The 20,115-nt window shown below is 44.5% G+C and overlaps 1 protein-coding gene across 1 annotated transcript in view; it reads right to left on the bottom strand.

The window, feature by feature from the left end:
• LOC137352322 (hepatoma-derived growth factor-related protein 3-like) overlaps positions 1–20,115 on the bottom strand; it is a 117,536-nt gene that overhangs the window by 40,673 nt on the left and 56,748 nt on the right. The window contains exons 2-3 of the mRNA XM_068017613.1: positions 3,414–3,490; positions 1,075–1,213 (exon numbers count right to left, since the gene is read on the bottom strand). Of these exons, the coding sequence (XP_067873714.1) occupies positions 1,075–1,213; positions 3,414–3,490 (216 nt within the window). The remainder of the gene's footprint in view (positions 1–1,074; positions 1,214–3,413; positions 3,491–20,115) is intronic.

Genomic DNA, 20,115 nt, shown 5'->3' with positions numbered 1-20,115 from the left:
TCGGGACCTGGAAATGGCTCCGTCGTTGGGGTCCCGACCCCCAACAGAAAATCCTGCCTCTAGTTAAAAATAGGACTGCAGGTTATGACTGCAAGTGAAGGAACAGATGATTAAATACCCCATAATTCACAGTGGCCTCCATCCTTCTGGAAACATAAGTCTTTTAAAAATGTCAACTGGGCCAGTGCTAATTGGTAGTTTGGGAATATTTCCCATAGAATGTCAGCAGTGATTTTTGCAGAGCTTTCTTTGCTCGGTAATTTTAACTTTGAATACTCAACTAATTCCAATTACTAACTGTTCAAGATAGAGGCTGTAAGGGAATCAAAGGATATTGGGATAATGCAGGAAGGTGGATATGAGATAGACCAGCCATGGTCTGTTATATTAGGGCGGCACAGTGGCGCAGTGGTTAGCACCGCAGCCTCACAGCTCCGGTGACCCGGGTTCAATTCTGGGTACTGCCTGTGTGGAGTTTGCAAGTTCTCCCTGTGTCTGTGTGGGTTTCCTCCGGGTGCTCCGGTTTCCTCCCACATGCCAAAGACTTGCAGGTTGATAGGTAAATTGGCCATTATAAACTGCCCCTAGTATAGGTAGGTGGTAGGGAAATATAGGGACAGGTGGGGATTGTGGTAGGAATATGGGATTAGTGTAGGATTAGTATAAATGGGTGGTTGGTGGTCGGCACAGACTCGGTGGGCCGAAGGGCCTGTTTCAGAGCTGTATCACTAAACTAAACAAGATTTCATTGAATGGCAAAGCAGGCTCTAAGGGCTGAATGGCCTATTCCTGCTCCTATTTCTTCTGTTATTATGTTCTTAATATGTGGTGCAGTTATGAATTGTGTGTGAAATGTAACCATTAATTCACAAATATTGGCTAAATAAAAAAGTTAGGTTGAGAAGTATATATGTTCACAGTTCCGTGTTGTACTGGCATTTAAATGTCAATAATGAATTGTCAGCCTCGCTCTTTGCCTGAATTTGCTGATACGAAACTGCCAATGAACTTTGATTTGCTTAATGTGCAGTGGAACATTATTAAAATAGTGGGGCAACCAAAAATAGTCACTACCTGATATCCTGTAAATTTGACGCCAGGATTATTTTCGATCTCCCACAGGCCTTCATTGAAACCTTTTCGCTTGTTCGATTTTCCAAATTTATCTTTATATTCTTTGTAGGGTAAAAGGTCTTTTGGTCCCAGAAAGGCACTGCAATAGAAAATGTAATTGCTGATCCCAAAGAATTTCAGCCAGTTTCACAGGTTAAATAAAGTACACATCAAAGCACGATACCACAATATAACAGACTGATTCACCAACTGGTACATGTCGCAAAGCTGGGTGCTTGTTAGTTGGTTAATTGAAGGCTGATATTTCAAGATCATTCCCCCATGTTCGCTTGACCTCCCTGTGGCAAGCCACAGGGAGTGGTCTACTGGGGTACTAACAGCAATATAGGGAGGAAACCCCAAGGTGCTTCAGAGAGGTGTAAGAACAAAATTAAAACCTAGCCAAAAAAGGCGATATTAGAAAGGATGAAGAGGTGGGTTTTAAAGGGGAAAGAGTGGGGGAGAGGCAGAGGGCTTCAGGGAGGGAATTCCAGAGCATAGAGCCAAGGCAGCTGAAGGCATGACCTCCAGTGGTGGGTGAAAGGGGGAGGAGAGATGCACGGGAGACCAGAGGAAACGGAATGGGGAGTGGGGGAGGTTGTGCAAGATGTGTCAATCAGAGAATGAGCCTGTAGGGCTGGAGGAGATCAGAGAGATAGGGAGAGGCCATGCAAGGATTTAAACTCAAAGATGAGAATTTTAAAAGCAAGGCTTTGTGGGACTAGTAGCCAATGTAAGTCAATGAGAACAAGGTGATGAAAGAGTGGAAACTGATGAGGGATAGGATAAGAGCAACTGAGTTTTCGATGAGATGATATTTATAGAGTGGGGAGGATAGGAGCTGGCCCAGAGAGCATTGGGAATAGCAAAATCTGGAGGTGATAAAAGGCATGGACAAAGGCTTCAGCACATATGAGCTGGGGTTGGGGAGGAGGGCAGGGCAAAGAGGCAGGCCACGTTACAGAAGTTATTAAAATATTATCAGCCCTTAATGCATTAAATTATCCGCTGGAGAACCAAATAGAATTTGTATTTAATTAAACATAATGGTCGACATTATTGTTGGGATGTACAACGCTGTTATTTTAACAGGCATTAACTGAGTTAAAATTAATGGCCTAACGTTTCTGGTAACATAGCAACAGAAGAATGTCGCACAAGAGCATTCACAGTTTGTTCACTAATATTGCCAACAGCGGCTTCTGGCCTTTAACTGCCTTAGTTTTTAATTTCTATGTATTAATATTAAAATATTAATTGTAATTTTTATGACATTATTTGTGATTTCTGGCTCAAGCATTTTAGATTTAAAAAAAACTCAGATGTAATCAGTTTTCTTTTTTTACATTTTTTCTTACACCTCTTGCAATCGATGGCTTTCAGAAATGCTATGGAGGACCTGCATTGAATTTTATGTAGCTTTTTGCTGTTTTCTCCAAATTTCTTCCTTCTTCTCTCCTGAAAGTGCCACTGTGCACTGGGCTACAAGTGCACAGGGTGCAGCAACCGCCTCACCCCAAACAGTTGTTCTTCATACGCTAGCCCAGGCAGTGTATTGGCAGGCTACTGGACCAGGAGGGGCATCAGAGACAGACTCCATTCTGCCGTCAGCCAACACCCACAATCGAGCTGCAGTCAAGGCGAGCAAGCAAGAGTGGGAAGCTGGTCCATTCTTCTCCTCCATTGCCCATTGGTGCTCAACCAATTGCAGCACCCCTTTCCCAGCCCCACTCGTGTCAGACAAGAGATCAAAGCTGTGATTGGCCTGTATGAGTTATTTCATTTGGCAGCGCATTTACTAATGGAGCCATGTAGGCAAGCCTAGTGTAGAATTTTTAAAAGCAATATGTGAATTAATAATTAAAAAGGGTAAGTCAAACACATCTTCATGGAAGAAAATAATCACTGCACAGTATTAGCCTAGAATTTGTAGAATGACCCTTTATGGGGAAGAACATGATAAAATAAATAATTTATCCTAACAGACACATTGAAAGCGCCTGAACAGTTTTTATTACAAATATTTCTGCACTACCTATATTTCAGCACCATTTGCCCTGAAAAACATCTTCACTTAATACTAAACTGATTTAACTCAAAATCTGAAACCTCTAGCTGCACATTATTTGTTTTTAGGTTTACAGTCCTAATAGACGTGACTAGAATTTAATCAAAAAAGGCCTTCATTCAGAAATATATGGACATCTAACAGCCCAGATCCACTTTCATAACAGTCTCTGTCGTGCAACCAAATGTACAGCACTAATCCCTGTCATCCTCTTGTCTTTAAGTGCACTTACGTCTCATGAGTTCCAAAGAAGAAAATAGGATATTTATTTGCTGGTGGTTTCACAGCTCCCTCTGGGAGCTCATCGATCTGTTGGACAAGAGAAGAGGACTTAGTATGATTATTACTGTGAATAGAAACTTTCAGACTTCAGACTTCCAATATTGTACAGTTCATGAGTATCAAACAGAAACTAAAAGGAATATTTTCCCTCCTACCCCTGCCTGGTAGGAACGAGGGCAGGGGGTTTAAGACGATGGTGAGGGGGTGGGGGGGGAGCGGGGGGTTCATCTGGTTCCTGCCCGTTACAACTTTCCTGGCCTGAAATCAGGCAAGACAAGACCACTTTTCACAGAGGAGCGGGAGCCTAATTCAAACAGCAAAGTCACCTCTTGAAGTCATTGGAACGTGTACCCTGTTTTAATCCTGAGCCGCACGGTCTCAAACCCATCATGAAAGCTAGCAGGAGCTGAGATCATGGTCACAGGAGGAGCAGGGAAGTTTATTTTTTAATTTTTAAATTAATCTAAAGCTGTGCTCCTCCTTGTCCACAAGGACACCCTGGGCCTCCCCTGTCCAAGGCTCCACCCCTAATTTCCCAATCGCTCCCAGCCCCCATTCCTTACTTACCTCCCCAGGAACTGTTTCCCTGGGACCCTAGCAACAGCCTGTCCCAGCCCCTTCCCAGCCCTCCGCGCCCCCAACAGAATTCAGTCTCCCGACCGCTGGCGTTGATGTCATTCCCATCGGCTTCAGGCAGGAGTCAAAGTCAGAAAAAGTTAAAATCTCCCTGATCTCACGCTGAGGAAGTTCACTGCCCAGCTCGATTCCTGCATCCACCCCGATTCATGCCCCAAATTTAAAATCGGAGCTTGAATAATTTTCCAACAGTGGCCCAAATACTTTAAGAGCATTGCTGAGATCTGTCAGTGGCAGACAATTGTTGTGTCTAATTTTTGTTAGCACTACTTCAATCCTTGGTTAGTAAATTTGCTGCAATGATATTTTCTTTCCTCACTCACAAAGGGGTGAATTTTAACCCACCCCGCCAATGGACGGCGCTAAAATTTCAAAAAGATGGAACCTGCTAACTTCTAGTTTTAACAGAGGCGGATGACTAACCTGCTCTTGAGAGGCAGGCCTGCCATTTAAATATGCTAATAAGGCTGTGTGCTTCAAATTTTATCAGAGGTTCAAGCTTAAACTCTGTGGCCTGGGTTTCCCAGGGATTGGGAAACCCGGCAGCTGAAGGGAGGCACGAGCAGTCGGATACAGCGGCTAAGTACCTTTCCAGCATTGCTTGTGGACCAAGAGGTACAGGAATGCTTTCCTCTGGCCCCTATGTTCCTCCCCACGATTGGATGAACCAACGCACCTCCCCCCTCCCAGGATCCACAATCTCTCCTCCCTCCTCTCTGCTCCTGAGCTGCAGCCTACCAGCACAGGTCTTGCCACTCGACAGCCAGCCAGCCTGTCTCACAACCTGGCCAGGAAACAGAAGTTTTGTTTGTTAAATGAGATAAGGTATTGTGGGGAAGGTGCAAAATCTGACCTTTCTAGCCTCCCTTCAGTTGCCGGATTTTCTGAGTCCTGGGAATTTTGTGGCAGGATTTCCGCAGTAGCCACATTTCTGGGTTTCTGGTCTGTACGCGACCACCTTGCCCCTTCCACTGCTCCGTCCCCATCTCTAAATAAATATCAGGGCTAGAGTCTCAGCCAGGTTGAGGAGAAGTTGAGCCTGATAGAAGCCCAGGTACATAGAGGACTGGAAAAGATCACTGTGGTCCAATCGGTCAGCCCCAGTATTTATAAAATATCACATTCCGCATTCCTCAAACACCTCTCTATAAATTTTTTCTCCAACTAATTATCCAACTCCATTCTGAAATTGCTGATACAATTGTTCCTGTGATAGTTTGTTGCATATATTCAACAACCCTCTGCATAAAGGAATCAAATCAAACATTTTCTTTTCACCCAGGCTCTGTAAATGATCAAGCTTTACAGACTTCCTCACAGTCTCCATACGGCACAAAAGTGTGGGACAACACTCAATCCATAGATGCAATCATGGAATCCATTACTTAACGCATCTCACTCAAGGAGCACTGTGATGTGGGCCGGATTAGTTTCGATGAATGTGTGGATATGAACTTGTCAGAGCAAACAGAACAACATTAATAGATTTACTTTTCAAAGAGGAATTTCACAGTAAGGTTCAAATAGATGCATTTGGTTTAATTATAACCCACTGTCTGGGTGGGATTTGAACATGTTGAACAGCCTCCTCACTCCATGCACACCCATCCCCCCACACACTACCCCCTCCCTTCACATTCACCACAACCCCCCATACTCCCCCTCCTCCGACTCCTCCTTCCCCTTCATACTCCCCTCATACTCCCCCACTCCCTCTCCATCCCCCATACTCCCCTTCCTCTACACTCCTCCTTCCCCTTCATACCCCCCTCACACTCCCCCTATACTGCCCCCACCCCCATACTCCCTGTCCCCCACTCCCCACTTTCCCCTCACCTCCCATGTACCCCTCCTCTCACCCCTCAAAACTCTCTCATTGTTCCAGATGTTAGCACAATCCTGAATGCTCACTTCTGTCCAGTGAGAGCCACTCAATCTACCCCTGGAACCAAATGAATGCAATCAGCAAGTTCTTCAACAATTAATGGGCAATAAAAGTTCTGTAGCATCATCCTTAAGAGACTGCAAGAATCATAGAATGAAAGAAAAAATACTGAGATTTTACAAGGTAAAACTGGTATCAAACCAGTAGACGCAAGTGCCTAAGTTTATTACGTATGACTGACTCAAGTCAAATCACCGAATAAATTTCATATGTAAAAGGAGTCTGACTTTCAATATGTTTATTTTACAGACATAAAATCTAAAAGCAGCAACTGTGCAAAAGTAGTCAGTTACAACAAACTGCCAATCAAAGCTAATTATAGGTGACTCCATCTGAGGCCGTTCTCACAACTCATCAAATCCATGGAATCCACGTTAATCCTACAGCCTATTTAATATTTAACAACATTCCTATGCTTAGATCACAATATTAAACAATATTGTGATATGGGTGTTACAGTGTTACACGATGAATCTTTTACTGCAACTTAATTGCTTATTCATGTTGGTTTTTGTTTCTGCAAAAGGCAAGGCTGAAGCATTTGCAACAATCTTCAGCCAGAAGTGCCGAGTGGATGATTCATCTCGGCCTCCTCCTGAGGTCCCCAGCGTCACAGACGCCAGTCTTCAGCCAATCCAATTCACTCCACATGATATCAAGAAACGGCTGAAGGCACTGGATACTGCAAAGGCTATGGGCCCTCACAACATTCCGGCAATAGTACTGAAGACTTGTGCTCCAGAACTAGCCGCGCCCCTAGCCAAGCTGTTCCAGTACAGCTACAACACTGGCATCTACCCGGCAATGTGGAAAATTGCCCAGGTATGTCCTGTCCACAAAAAGCAGGACAAATCCAAGCCTGCCAATTACCGTCCTATCAATCTACTCTCGATCATCAGCAAAGTGATGGAATGGGTCGTCGACAGTGCTATCAAGTGGCACTTGCTCCGTAATAACCTGCTCAGTGACGCTCAGTTTCGGTTGCACCAGGGCCACTCAGCTCCTGACTTCATTACAGCTTTGGTTCAAACATGCACAAAAGAGCTGAATTCCAGGGGTGAGGTGAGAGTGACTGCCCTTGACATCAAGGCAGCATTTGACAGAGTATGGCATCAAGAAGCCCTAGCAAAACTGAAGTCAATGGAAAATCAGGGAAAACTCTCGGCTGTTTGGAGTCATACCTAGCACAAAGGAAGATGGTTGCGATTGTTGGAGGTCAATCATCTCAATCCCAGGACATCACTGCAGGAGTTCTTCAGGGTAGTGTCCTGTGCCCAGCCTTCTTCACCTGCTTCATCAATGACCCTCCCGCCATCAGAAGGACAGAAGTGGGGATGTTTGCTGATGATTGCACAATATTCAGCACCATTTGCAACTGTTCAGATACTGAAGCAGCCCGAGTCCAGATGCAGCAAGACCTGGATAACATCCAGGCTTGGGCTGATAAGTGGCAAGTAACATTTGCACCACACAAATGCCAGGCAATGACAATCTCAAACAAGTGAGAATCTAACCATCTCCCTTGATGTTCAATGGCATTACCATTGCTGAATCCCCCACTATCAACATCCTGGGGGTTACCACAGACCAGAAACTGAACTGGACCAGCTACATAAATACTGTGGCAACAAGAACAGGTCAGAGGCTGGGAATTCTGTGGCAAGTAACTCACCTCCTGACTCCCCAATGCCTGTCCACCATCTACAAGGCACAAGTCAGTAACGTGATGGACTACTCTCTACTTGCCTGGATGGGTGCAGCTCCAACAACACTCAAGAAGCTCAACACCATCCAGGACAAAACAACCAGCTTGATTGGCACCCCATCCACTACCCTCAATATTCACACCCTCCACCACCAACACATCACAATGGCAGCAGTGTATACCATCTACAAGATGCACTGCAGCAACTTACCAAGGCTCCTGAGACAGCAACTTACAAACCCATGACCTCTACCAGCTACAAGGGCAAGGGCAGCAGATGCATGGGAACACAACCAACTGCAAGTTCCCATCCAAGCCACACACCATCCTAACTTGGAACTATATCGCCGTTCCTTCACTGTTGCTGGGTCAAAATCCTGGAACTCCCTTCCTAACAGCACTGTTGGTGTACTTACACCCCAAAGACTGCAGTGGTTCACTTTCAGCACTTTCTCAATGGCAATGAGGGATGGGCAATAAATTTTGGCCCAGCCAGCGACACCCACATCCCACGAACGAATATAAAAAAAAGTGTGAGATGCTCTATTTTGGGGATTGAGCTGGTCAAAGTTCAGGATGACACGAGCTTCTACAACAGCTTTGGAGGTTCAAAAGATTATTGGTAGAAGATGCTGTTGATTCCTCCAATTACCCAATGTTTCAACTGGAGAAGGATGACAGGTTAACTGACATAGATATGATTTTCCTCATGATTAGAATGTAGCTTCAAACACCATCTATATCTTTCAACCCACAGACACTGTCTGTTTCATCCCATGCACAACCACTTTGGCCATGATATTTTGCTTACCTTTTTTTTTAATGTAAGGCCTATTTTCAAGCTTTCTTTTGCCAGAAGACAGCAAAGCCGGTGATGAATAGGGAGAAAATATGAGGTCAATCTTTGTCTTTGCCACTTGGGTGATTATCCAGCAGAGCTGAACACCTGCCCTTTATAGAACCCACCTGACTTTCATTCCATTCATATCTCCAATCGGGAGCAGGAGGTGTCTCTCTGTGGAACTCAGCTGGAAGTTGGGCTTTAAAGGGTTGTGGAGAGAGGAGTGAGGCAATTACAGGAGGCAGGCATGGGGGGAATTGGCAATGGGTGGGAAGAATTTTGTGGGTTAAGGAGGAACATATGTTGTCCAGGCCTCGCTGCTGTAGAGCAAGGCACTGAGGACACAGGCTTGATACACTCAGACTTTTGTGTTCCATGTCAGTGCGCCATTTTCCCACACTCTCTTGGCCAGTCTGGACATAGCAGCGGACGCCTTTCCCATGCGCTTGTTGATTTCTGCATCTAGAGACAGGTTACTGGAGATAGTTGAGCCTAGGTAGGTGAACTCTTGAACCACTTCCAGAGCGTGGTCGCCGATATTGATGGATGGAGCATTTCTGACGTCCTGTCCCATGATGTTTGTTTTCTTGAGGCTGATGGTTAGGCCAAATTCATTGCAGGCAGCCGCAAACCTGTCAATGAGTCTCTGCAGACACTCTTCAGTGTGGGATGTTAATGCAGCATCGTCAGCAAAGAGGAGTTCCCTGATGAGGACTTTCCGTACTTAGGACTTCGCTCTTAGACGGGTTGAACAACCTGCCATCTGATCTTGTGTGGAGGAAAGTTTCTTCTTCTGAAGACTTGAACTCATGTGAGAGCAGCAGGGAGAAGAAGATCCCAAACAGTGTAGGTGCGAGAACACAGCCCTGTTTCACGCCACTCAGGATAGAAAAGGGGTCTGATGAGGCACCGCTGTGCTGAATTGGGCCTTTCATATTGTCATGGAATGAAGTGATGATACTTAGTCGCTTTGGTGGACATCTGATCTTTGCTAGTAGTCTGAAGAGACCACGTCTGCTGATGTGGTCAAAGGCTTTGGTGAGATCTATGAAAGCAACATAGAGGGGTGTCTGTTGTTCACGGCATTTCTCCTGTAGCTGGCGAAGGGAGCACTGCATGTCAATGGTGGATCTCTCTGCTCGAAAACCACACTGTGCCTCAGGGTAGATATGCTCAGCCAGCTTCTGGAGCCTGTTTGAAATGACTCGAGCAAAGACTTTCCCCACTATGCTGAGCAGGGAGATTTCACAGTAGTTGTTGCAATCACCACAGTCACCCTTGTTCTTATAGAGGGTGATGATACTGGCATCACACATATCCTGTGGTATTGCTCCCTCATCCCAGCACAGGCAAAGCAATTCATGGAGTGCTGAAAGTATAGCAGGCTTGGCACTCTTGATTATTTCAGGGGTAATGCCGTCCTTCCCAGGGGCTTTTCCACTGGCCAGAGAATCAATGGCATCACTGAGTTCTGATTTTGTTGGCTGTTCGTCCAGCTCATCCATGACTGGCAGAGACTGGGCTGCATTGAGGGTGGTCTCAGTGACAACATCCTCCCTGGAGTACAATTCTAGGTAGTGCTCCACCCAGCGGTCCATTTGCTTGCTACGACAGTGAGGCCTGGACAATTTATGTCAGCCAAGAGCGACGTCTCAATTCATTCCATCTTCGCTGCCTCCGGAGAATCCTTGGCATTAAGTGGCAGGACCGTATCTCCAATGCAGAAGTCCTCGAGGCGGCCAACATCCCCAGCATATACATCTTACTGAGCCAGCGGCGCTTGAGATGGCTTGGCCATGTCAGCCGCATGGAAGATGGCAGGATCCCCAAGGACCCATTGTATAGCAAGCTCGTCACTGGTATCAGACTCACCGGCCGTCCATGTCTCCGCTTTAAAGACGTCTGCAAACGCGACATGAAGTCCTGTGACATTGACCAGAAGTCGTGGGAGTCAGTTGCCAGTGATCATCAGAGCTGGCGGACAGCCATAAAGGCGGGGCTAAAGAGTGGTGAGTCAAAGACTTAGCTGTTGGCAGGAAAAAGACAGAAGCACAAGGAGAGAGCCAACTATGTAACAGCCCCGACAACCAATTTTATCTGCAGCGCCTGTGGAAGAGTCTGTCACTCTAGAATTGGCCATTATAGCCACTCCAGACGCTGCTTCACAAACCAATGACCACCTCCAGGCGCTTACCCATTGTCTCTTGAGACAAGGAGGCCAAAGAAGAAAGAGGAACATTCGTGCTCATTCTGACCCTTAAGAAAATCATTAAAACTACAGAATCTTACCATTTGGAAAATGGGGCGTTCAGTAGTTGGAAACGGAAAGAAATTCCTTGCCCATTAGCCGCCTGATGAAACTTTCAGGCAAGCTGCAAATGGGCAGCCACTACTCCAGCCTATAACAGGTATGAGCCAAGCTGAATATGCAAAGAGTGGTTCTGCTCCAGCTGTAGGACACTGTTTGCAATTTTCAGCACCAATTCATAGATCATCGGCTACACACACTCTTCCCAGTGGCACCAGGCCTTCAGTGGCCTAACTAAACAGCTATTATTCATTTACACCTCCTCCAGACCCATCTTTTATTTCTTTACTCATCCCATTACCATCTTCTTTGGCTTTCTACAATCATCCCTTTTATCACAAACCTTATGTTCGTTCCTCACCTCTCCCTTTTCCTTGCCTGTGTACTTGCTTAAAACCATTTACATCTTAGATGTTTTTCCACTTTTGATGAAAGATTATTGACCTGAAACGTTTAACTTTGTTTTTCTCCCCACAGATGCTGCCTGACCTGCTGAGCATTTCCAGCATTTTTTTGTTTACATTTCAGAACTCCAGCATCTGTAGTATCATGCTTATGTATTTGCTGTTGTAGCCACTCATAATTTTTCTGTGTATGTTTGCGGAGCAGTAATGCTCCTCTGCGTTCTGTTGGCGGCCTCTCTGTGGGCCCTCCCATTCTGCCCCCTTCCCTTTTTCCAGCTTGCTTCCAGCTGCTGGATTGCCCAGATCCCTCTACCGCCCCCCACCCTCAGATCAGGAGAACCTCATCAGTGTTCACTGAACCCTTGGTAGCTCAATGGCTCAGTAAAAATGAGGGCGAAACTGAAAGATGGTTCACGCCTCGTTCTCCTGATAACAGTCTAGAGATGTGATGGTTCCTCTCCACCCACCCTGCAATAATAGCCAAGGCTGAAAGTTGCTCTTCTGGCATTTCAATATCTTTCGATCAGGCGCTGTGATATTTGAGCTCCTGTCTTCTGATACCATCAGTTTTGCTCTTTGAATGAATGATTTTTGTCTCTACAACTATTTTTTTCCCCATTTGAGCCTGCATCTTTTGCTTCCATTCTGACATTGATTCTCATCAATTTCACCTTGTAGTTTGTCAGAGGATCAGCAGTTTATGTAAAAAGAAACTAATGTGAAATATGCTGACAGATCTATTTTAAAAACAGGATACACCTTGCCTTATTTTCCGTTTATCACACAATACAATTAATTAAACAATTTAACAATGATGTCCAACTACAATCACAATTTATTGTTGAAAGTTGCACACTGGTTTTTGGTTTTGGTTGCTTGCTGAAAATCTCGATGTGTCTTGCAATACCTTTTATTTGCCAATTAAAATGGGCCATTACTTCCCCAAAGGACATTTAGCAAGTATCTGCTTTCTGCAAATCTGCATAGCATTGTTTAGAATTCTATTTATTCACCTATCGAAACTGTGGGGAAAAAAAATTAAAGAAATAATTCAACTGAATGAAGATGCAAGGAAGTAAATGGCCTGACATCATTCTCTGGGACGCAGCCTGTGAATCATGACAGCAGCCCTGCTGGCTGTGCTTCAACAAGAGTTTAATTGTACCTACATCAGTAAGCAGTAGTAATTTTTAAAGTGGCATGCAACAGATTATATTAAACTGTGTCAAGTTCCCTCATGCACAGTTCCAACAATGTGAAAGAGTTGACAAAAAGTCTGGATTCCTTGAGCACTGTATGTCTGGGGAGAAAATAACGACTTTATGCAACAATGAAAAATGGGCATAAGCGAGGTGGCAGCCCATTTTACATCTCTCTTGATTTTGGGAGACCAGTTTTACACTATCAACAACAACTTGCATTTATATAGTGCCTTTAACAAAGTAAAAATGTCCCGAGGCACTTAACAGGCACATCATCAGATAAAATTTGACGCCGAGCCACATAAAGAGATATCAGGGCAGATAATTAAAAGGATCGGTTTAAACCGAAAAACATAAGAAATAAGAGCAGAAGTAGGCCATTTGGTACCTCGAGTATGCTCCGGCATTCAATTAGATCATGGCTGATCTTCCATCTTAGCTACACCTTCCGGCACTATCCCCATATCCCTCGACTCCCTTAGTATGCAAATATTTATTGACCTGTGACTTGAATATATTCAAGGACTGAGCATCCACAGCTCTCTGAAGTAGAGAATTCCAAAGGTTCACAACCCTCTGAGTGAAGAAATTTCTTGTTATCTCAGTCCTAAATGGTCGACTCCTTATTCTGAGACTGGGACCCTAGGGGAAACATCCTCCCAGCATCTACCCTGTCAAGCCCTCTCAGAATTTTAGATGTTTCATGATGCCACTTCTCATTCTTCTAAATCTTTCCTGTTAGGACAATCCCCTCATCCCAGGAATCAGTCTGATGAACCTTCATTGCATTCCCTCTAAGGCAAATGCATCCTTCCTTAAGTGAGGAGATCATAACTGTACACAGTGCTCTTGGTGGGGTCTCATCAAGGCCCTGTAAAATTGCAGCAAGACTTCTTTCTGTCTATACTCAAATCCCCTTGTAATAAAGACCAACATCACACTTGCTCGCTGTACCTGCATCTTAACTGTGTGTGATTCAGGTACAAGGGTACCCACATCCGTCTGAATACCAATATTTCCCAATTTCTCACCATTCAAAAAATATTTTGCTTATCTATTTTTCTTACCAAAGTGGATAATTTCACATTTCTCCACATTATATTCCATCTGTCATGTTCTTACCCACTCATTTAACCTGTCTAAATCCTTTTGCAGTCTTTGTGCCCTCCTCACAGCCTACTTTCTCACCTAACTTTGTATTGTCAGCAAACTTGGATACATTACATTTGTCCCCTCGTCTAAGTCATTGATATAGATTGTAAATAACTGAGGTGCAAGCACTGATTGACCAGCTACAGCCTGCCAACCTGAAAATGATCTGGTTATTCCTACTCTGTTTTGTCTATTAACCAATCTGCAATCCATGCTAATAGTTTACCCTTACTCCCATGAGCCCTAATTTTGCATAATAACCTTGAGTGGCACCTTATCAAATGCTTTTTGAAAATCCAAATATACTGGTTCTTCTTTATCCAACCTATGAGTCACAACCTCAAGAAACTCTAACAGATTTGTCAAACACAACTTCCCTTTCATAAATTTGTGTTGATTCTGCCCAAACATATTACAATTTTCTAAGTGCCCCATTATCACATCTCTAATAGATTCTAGCATTTTCCCCACCAAAGAAGTCAGGCAAACTGGTCTACAGTTCCCTGTTTCCCCTTCTCATTCTTTCTTCAATAGTGAGATTAGGTTTGCTACCTTTCAATTCACTGGGACCATTTTAGAATCTAGGGAGTTCTGGAAAAATCATCGACTATCTCTGTGGACTCCTCTTTCAATATGCTAGGTTGTAGGCCATTAGCTACCAGGGATTTGACACCTTTTAATCCCATTAGTTTCTCCAGTACTATTTTAAGGAGGCCCAAAAGAAGAAGAAGAAGAATTTTTGTACTAATACTAATATCCCCAAGTTCCTCATTTTCACTAGACCTTTGGTCTCCAACTACTTCTGGAATGTATTTTGTGTCTTATTCCATGAAGACAGATGCCAAGTGTTCATTTAATGTCTCTGCCATTTCCCCCAAAAAATCTCTCCCGTAAGGGCCCCTCTTGCTAATTTCTTCCTTTGGATTTACCTTTAGAGGTTTTTAACCATCTGCTTTTATGTCTCTTGCTCATTTATCCTCATATGCGTTTCTCTTTCTTTATCAATTTCTTGGTCATTCTTCATTGAATTTAAAAATCCTCCCAATTGTCAATATTATAAGCTTCTTCCTTTAATCTAATGCTATCCTTAACTTTTCCTGCTCGCCATGGTTGGACCATTTTCCTGTGGGATAATCGTCACAGCTTATGAATTCATTCTTTAAATGTTTGCCATTGCCTAGCTGCCATCATATCTTTTCAATGTAGTTTCCCAATCCACCTTAGTCAAGTCGTCCCTCATACCTATGTAAAATGCTTTATTCAGATTTAAGACCCTAGTTTTGCCCTTAACTAAATCACTCTCAAACGCAACATAAAATTCTATCATATTATGATCACTCTTCCTCAGAGTCTCCTTTACTGCAAGGTTATTACAGGGTGTCTCATTACACAATATTAGATCTAAAGCAGCCTGTTCCTTAGTTTGTTCCTTGACATACTGATCTAGAAAACTATCTTGTATGCATTTCATGAACTCATCCTCCACACTATTTGGTTTGCCCAGTCTTTTTTTTCATTCATTCATGGGATGTGGGTGTCACTGGCTAGGCCAGCATTTATTGCCCGTCCCTAATTGCCCTTCAGAAGGTGGTGGTGAGCTGCCTTCTTGAACCGCTGCAGTCCATGGGAGGTAGGTACACCCACAGTGCTGTTAGAAAGGGAGTTCCAGGATTTTGACCCAGCGACAGTGAAGGATCGGCGATATAGTTCCAAGTCAGGATGGTGTGTGACTTGGAGGGGAAATTGCAAGTGGTGGTGTTCACATGCATTTGCTGCCCTTGTCCTTCCAGTTGGTAGAGGTCGCGGGTTTGGAAGTTGCTGTCTAAGAGGCCTCGGTGTGTTGCTGCAGTACATCTTGTAGATGGTACACACTGCTGCCACAGTGCATCGGTGGTGGAGGGAATGAATATTTGTGGATGGGGTGCCAATCAAGCGGGCTGCTTTGTCTCGGATGGTGTCGAGCTTCTTGAGTGTTGTTGGAGCTGCACCCATCCAGGCAAGTGGAGAGTATTCCATCATACTCCTGACTTGTGCCTTGTAGATGGTGGATAGGCTTTGGGGAGTCAGGAGGTGAGTTACTTGCCACAGGATTCCTAGCCTCTGACCTGCTTTTATATGCACGGTATTTATATGGCTACTCCAGTTCAGTTTCTGGTCAATGGTAACCCCCAGGATGTTGATAGTGGGGGATTCAGCGATGGTAATGCCATTGAATGTCAAAGGGAGATGGTTAGATTCTTTCCTGTTGGAGATGGTCATTGTCTGGCACTTGTGTGGCGCGAATATTACTTGCCACTTATCAGCCCAAGCCTGGATGTTGTCCAGGTCTTGCTGCATTTTTACACGGACTGCTTCAGTATCTGAGGAGTTGCAAATGGTGCTGAACATTGTACAATCATCAGCGAACATCCCCACTTCTGACCTTATGATTGAAGGAAGGCCATTGATGAAGCAGCTGAAGATGGTTTGGCCTAGGACACTACCCTGAGGAGCTGCTGCAGTGATGTCCTGGAGCTGAGATAATTGACCTCCAACAACCACAACCATCTTCCTTTGCGCTAGGTATGACTCCAACCAGCAGAGCGTTTTCCCCCGATTCCTATTGACTCCAGTTTTGTTAGGGCTCCTTGATGCCATACTCGGTCAAATGCTGCTTTGATGTCAAGGGCAGTCACTCTCACCTAAACTCTTGAGTTCAGCTCTTTTGTCCATGTTTGAACCAAGGCTGTAATGAGGTCAGGAGCTGAGTGGCCCTGGTGGAACCCAAACTGAGCGTCACTGAGCAGGTTATTGCTAAGCAAGTGCCGCTTGATGGCACTGTTGATGACACCTTCCATCACTTTCCTGATGATTGAGAGTAGGCTGATGGGGCGGTAATTGGCCGGGTTGGACTTGTCTTACTTTTTGTGTATAGGACATAGCTGGGCAATTTTCCACATTGCCGGGTAAATGCTAGTGTTGTACTGGAACAGCTTGGCTAGGGGCGCAGCAAGTTCTGGAGCACAGGTCTTCAGTACTATTGCCGCAATATTTTCAGGGCCCATAGCCTTTGCAGTATCCAGTGCCTGCAGTCGTTTCTTGATGTCACGCAGAGTGAATCGAATTGGCTGAAGATTATATGAAGATTCAAGCTCCCATGATTACTGCCTTACCCTTGTTTAAGTTCAGATCCTTTTTATTTACTGTGTTTATCCCATCCTTAACTATCAGGGGAATCCCTCTATCTTTTCTAAGAGTTAAGTATCACAGAATATTTAATTCTCAATCTTGGTCACACTGTAACAACGTCTCCATAATGGCTATTAGATGAGGTCCCTTACTTTCTATCTGTGCTATTAGTTTATCTATTTTGTTGTGAATGCCTTTAGCTTTATTTGTTTTCTGCTTTTCCCTGATGTTATCCCAGTCACTAATGCGCCAGTACCTTTGTAAAGGTCTCTGTCCCTTCCTAACTCTGCTTATTTTTTCATCAAATTGCTACTCTACTGTATCAACATTTCTCTTATAATTTTTTTAATTTACCCTTTCCTGAATCCTCCCACTCCACCTTCATTAGCTTAAACCCTTATCTACTGCCGTCATTATTCAATTTGCCAGGACACTGCTCTCAGCTTGGTTTAAGTGGAGCCCATTCCAACAGAACAGCTCCCTCTTTCCCCAGTACTGGTGCCAGTTCCGCATGAATCAAAACCACTGCCTCCCACACGCTACTCTTTTAGTCACACATTTAACCTTCTAATCTGTTCCTATGCATGTGGCTCAGGTAACAATCCAGAGATTATTACCTGTGAGGTCCTGCATTTTAATTTTGACCTCAGCTCCTCAAACTCCCTCAGCAGAAGCTATGTTCTACCTCTATCATTGTCTCTATCTGTGTCAGGATTCCCCTGATAGTAAAGGATGGGATAAAGACAGTAAAGAAAAAGGATCTGAGCTTAAACAAGGGTAAGGCAGTAATCATGGGAGCTTTAATCTTCATATAGACAGGGAAAACCATCCTCCTCCTCTCACTCCAAGTGTTTCTCCAGCAAGATGATGTCCTTAATCCTGGTACCAGGAAGGCAACACAACCTTTGGAATTCCCAGTCGCAGCTGAGAGAACAGTATCTATCCCCCTAACTATACTGTCACCTATCATGATCACATTCCCTTTTGCTCCCTCCACTTGAATGGCCTCCTGTACCATGCTGCCATGGATAGTCTGCTCATCCACCCTGCAGACTTTGCCCTCATCCACACTGGCAGCAGGAACCTCATACCCGTTGGATAAGAGCAAAGCTCGCGGCTCTTCTAGCACCGCACCTGGAATCCCCTTACCTGCCTGACTCGCAGTTACACCATCCAGTCCCTGACCACTAACCAGACCTGCACCACTGCCTAAGCTAACGGATGTGACTGTCTTCTGCATGAAAGTGTTTAGGTAACACTCCCCCTTTCCCGATGTCCCACAATGTCTGCACCTCGGATTCCAGCTCAACAATTCTGAGCCGAAGTTCCATGAGATGCAGACACTTACTGCAGATGTGATTGTCTGGGATCACAATGCTCTCCACAAACTCCCACATGCTGCAGTTGCAGCACACCACCTGCACTGTCATCTCTATCTAACTAATTAAATAAATAAACTAAAGTTTATATATTTAATCAACTTAGCTTATTTTTAGTTTTTAACCACGCCATCCTCCTCCATTGTCTCTCCACTGTCGTCCAGCTGGGTGGGTTTGCACTCACCTGGATCTGTTCTTATCCATTTAATTGTAGCCAGAGTATCACTTACAATGGCTTCTCTTTCTGCTCCATTACCTCTGATGCCCCCAAGGATCTGTCTTTGGCCCCCCTCCTGTTTCTCATCTACACGCTTCCCCTCCGCAACATCATCCAAAAGCACAGCATTAGTTTTCAAATGTACGTTGACCGCACCCAGCTCTACCTCACCAGCACCTCTCTCGACTCCTCCACTGTTGTTAACTTATCAGACTGCTTATCTGACATCCAGTGCTGGATAAGCAAAAATTTCCTCCAATTAAATATTGGGAAGACTGAAGCTATTGTTTTCAGTCCCCACTCTAAACTTCGTTCCCTAGCTACCGATTCTATCCCTCTCCCTGGCAACTGTCTCAGACCAAAACAAGCTTTTTGCAATGTTGGTGTCATATTTGACCTCAAGATGTTACCTCTAGACATGGCTATTCCAATCCACTCCTGGCTGGTGTTCCACATTCTACTCTCTGTAAATTTGAGGTCATCTAAAACTCTGCTGCCTGTGTCCTTACTCACACCAAGTCCCATTCACTTATTACCCCTTTGTTCGCTGACCTACATTATCTGCCGGTCAAGCAATGCTTGAATTTAAATTCTCATCCTTGCTTTCAAATTTTTACATGGCCTTGCCCTCCCTATCTCTGTAATCTTCTCCAGCCCCACAACCCTCTGAGATATCTGCACTCATCTAATTCTGGACTCTTGAGCATCCTTGATTTTAATTTGCTCCACTAGTGGTGGCCGTGACTCCAGCAGCAAGGCCCGAAGCTCTGGAATTCCCTCCTTACACCTCTCTGCCAACCTACCTCTCGTTCTTTCTTTAAGACCAAGCTTTTGACCATCTTCCCCAATATCACCTTATCTGGCTCGGTGTCTAATTTTGCTTTATAACTCTCCTGTGAGGACCTTGGGATGTCTTATTACGTTAAAGGCACGATATGAATATAAGTCATTGTTGTTTGATCTAGTTTTAGTTATAGTTGGTTAACCTAAGCCTTTACCAGTAAACATACCCCCTCTGCCCCTTCTTGTGCTATGATGTCACTTTGTGATTTTTTTTCTCTTGTGTAGTTCACCTCTATGAGCTTCTGTGAGCTTCTATTTAAATTCTTGGGGCCACTCCCATGGTGCTCCTCACTCTTCCGACTCTCTCCATTTTTGCCCTGCTGCACTTCTGTTTAAATGCTTCAGGATGCTCCTGGGGAGAAAGAGCTACAGAGACAAAGAGGTTTGATGAGAGACTTCCATACTTCAGGCCTAGACAGCTGAAGGCATGGCCACAAATGGTGCAGTGATGAAAATCGGGGCTGCAAAAAAAGAGGCCAGAATTGGAGGAGTGCAGAGATCCTGGAGGGTTGTAGGACTGGAGGTGGTTACAGAAATAGGGAAGGGTGAAACCATGAAGGGATTTAAAAACAAGGATGAGAGGGGTAGGGGGAAAAGGAAGCAAAAACATTTCAGACTGTTTACTTATTATTCTTCAATAGTGCCCCATATCTTCCTCTGAGATCAACGGACTGTGGGCCTCTGCACAAAATCCATCATTGATGCCATAAAGCAAACAACCCAAAGCAAGGCAATCCAGTCGGGTTTCTTTTGTACCGGCACACTACAGTTCACCTGATGACTCAAGAGTCTAATGCTCTCTCCAGTCCCTAATGCGTTGGTCTGAAATTTGGCTGTGTGGTAACGCATTAA

Source organism: Heterodontus francisci, chromosome 38, assembly GCF_036365525.1.
Source record: "Heterodontus francisci isolate sHetFra1 chromosome 38, sHetFra1.hap1, whole genome shotgun sequence".
NCBI classification, from domain to species: Eukaryota; Metazoa; Chordata; class Chondrichthyes; order Heterodontiformes; family Heterodontidae; genus Heterodontus; species Heterodontus francisci.
The sequence above is the reverse complement of the archived record's forward strand: the minus strand, read 5'-3'. Positions and strand labels throughout refer to the sequence as shown.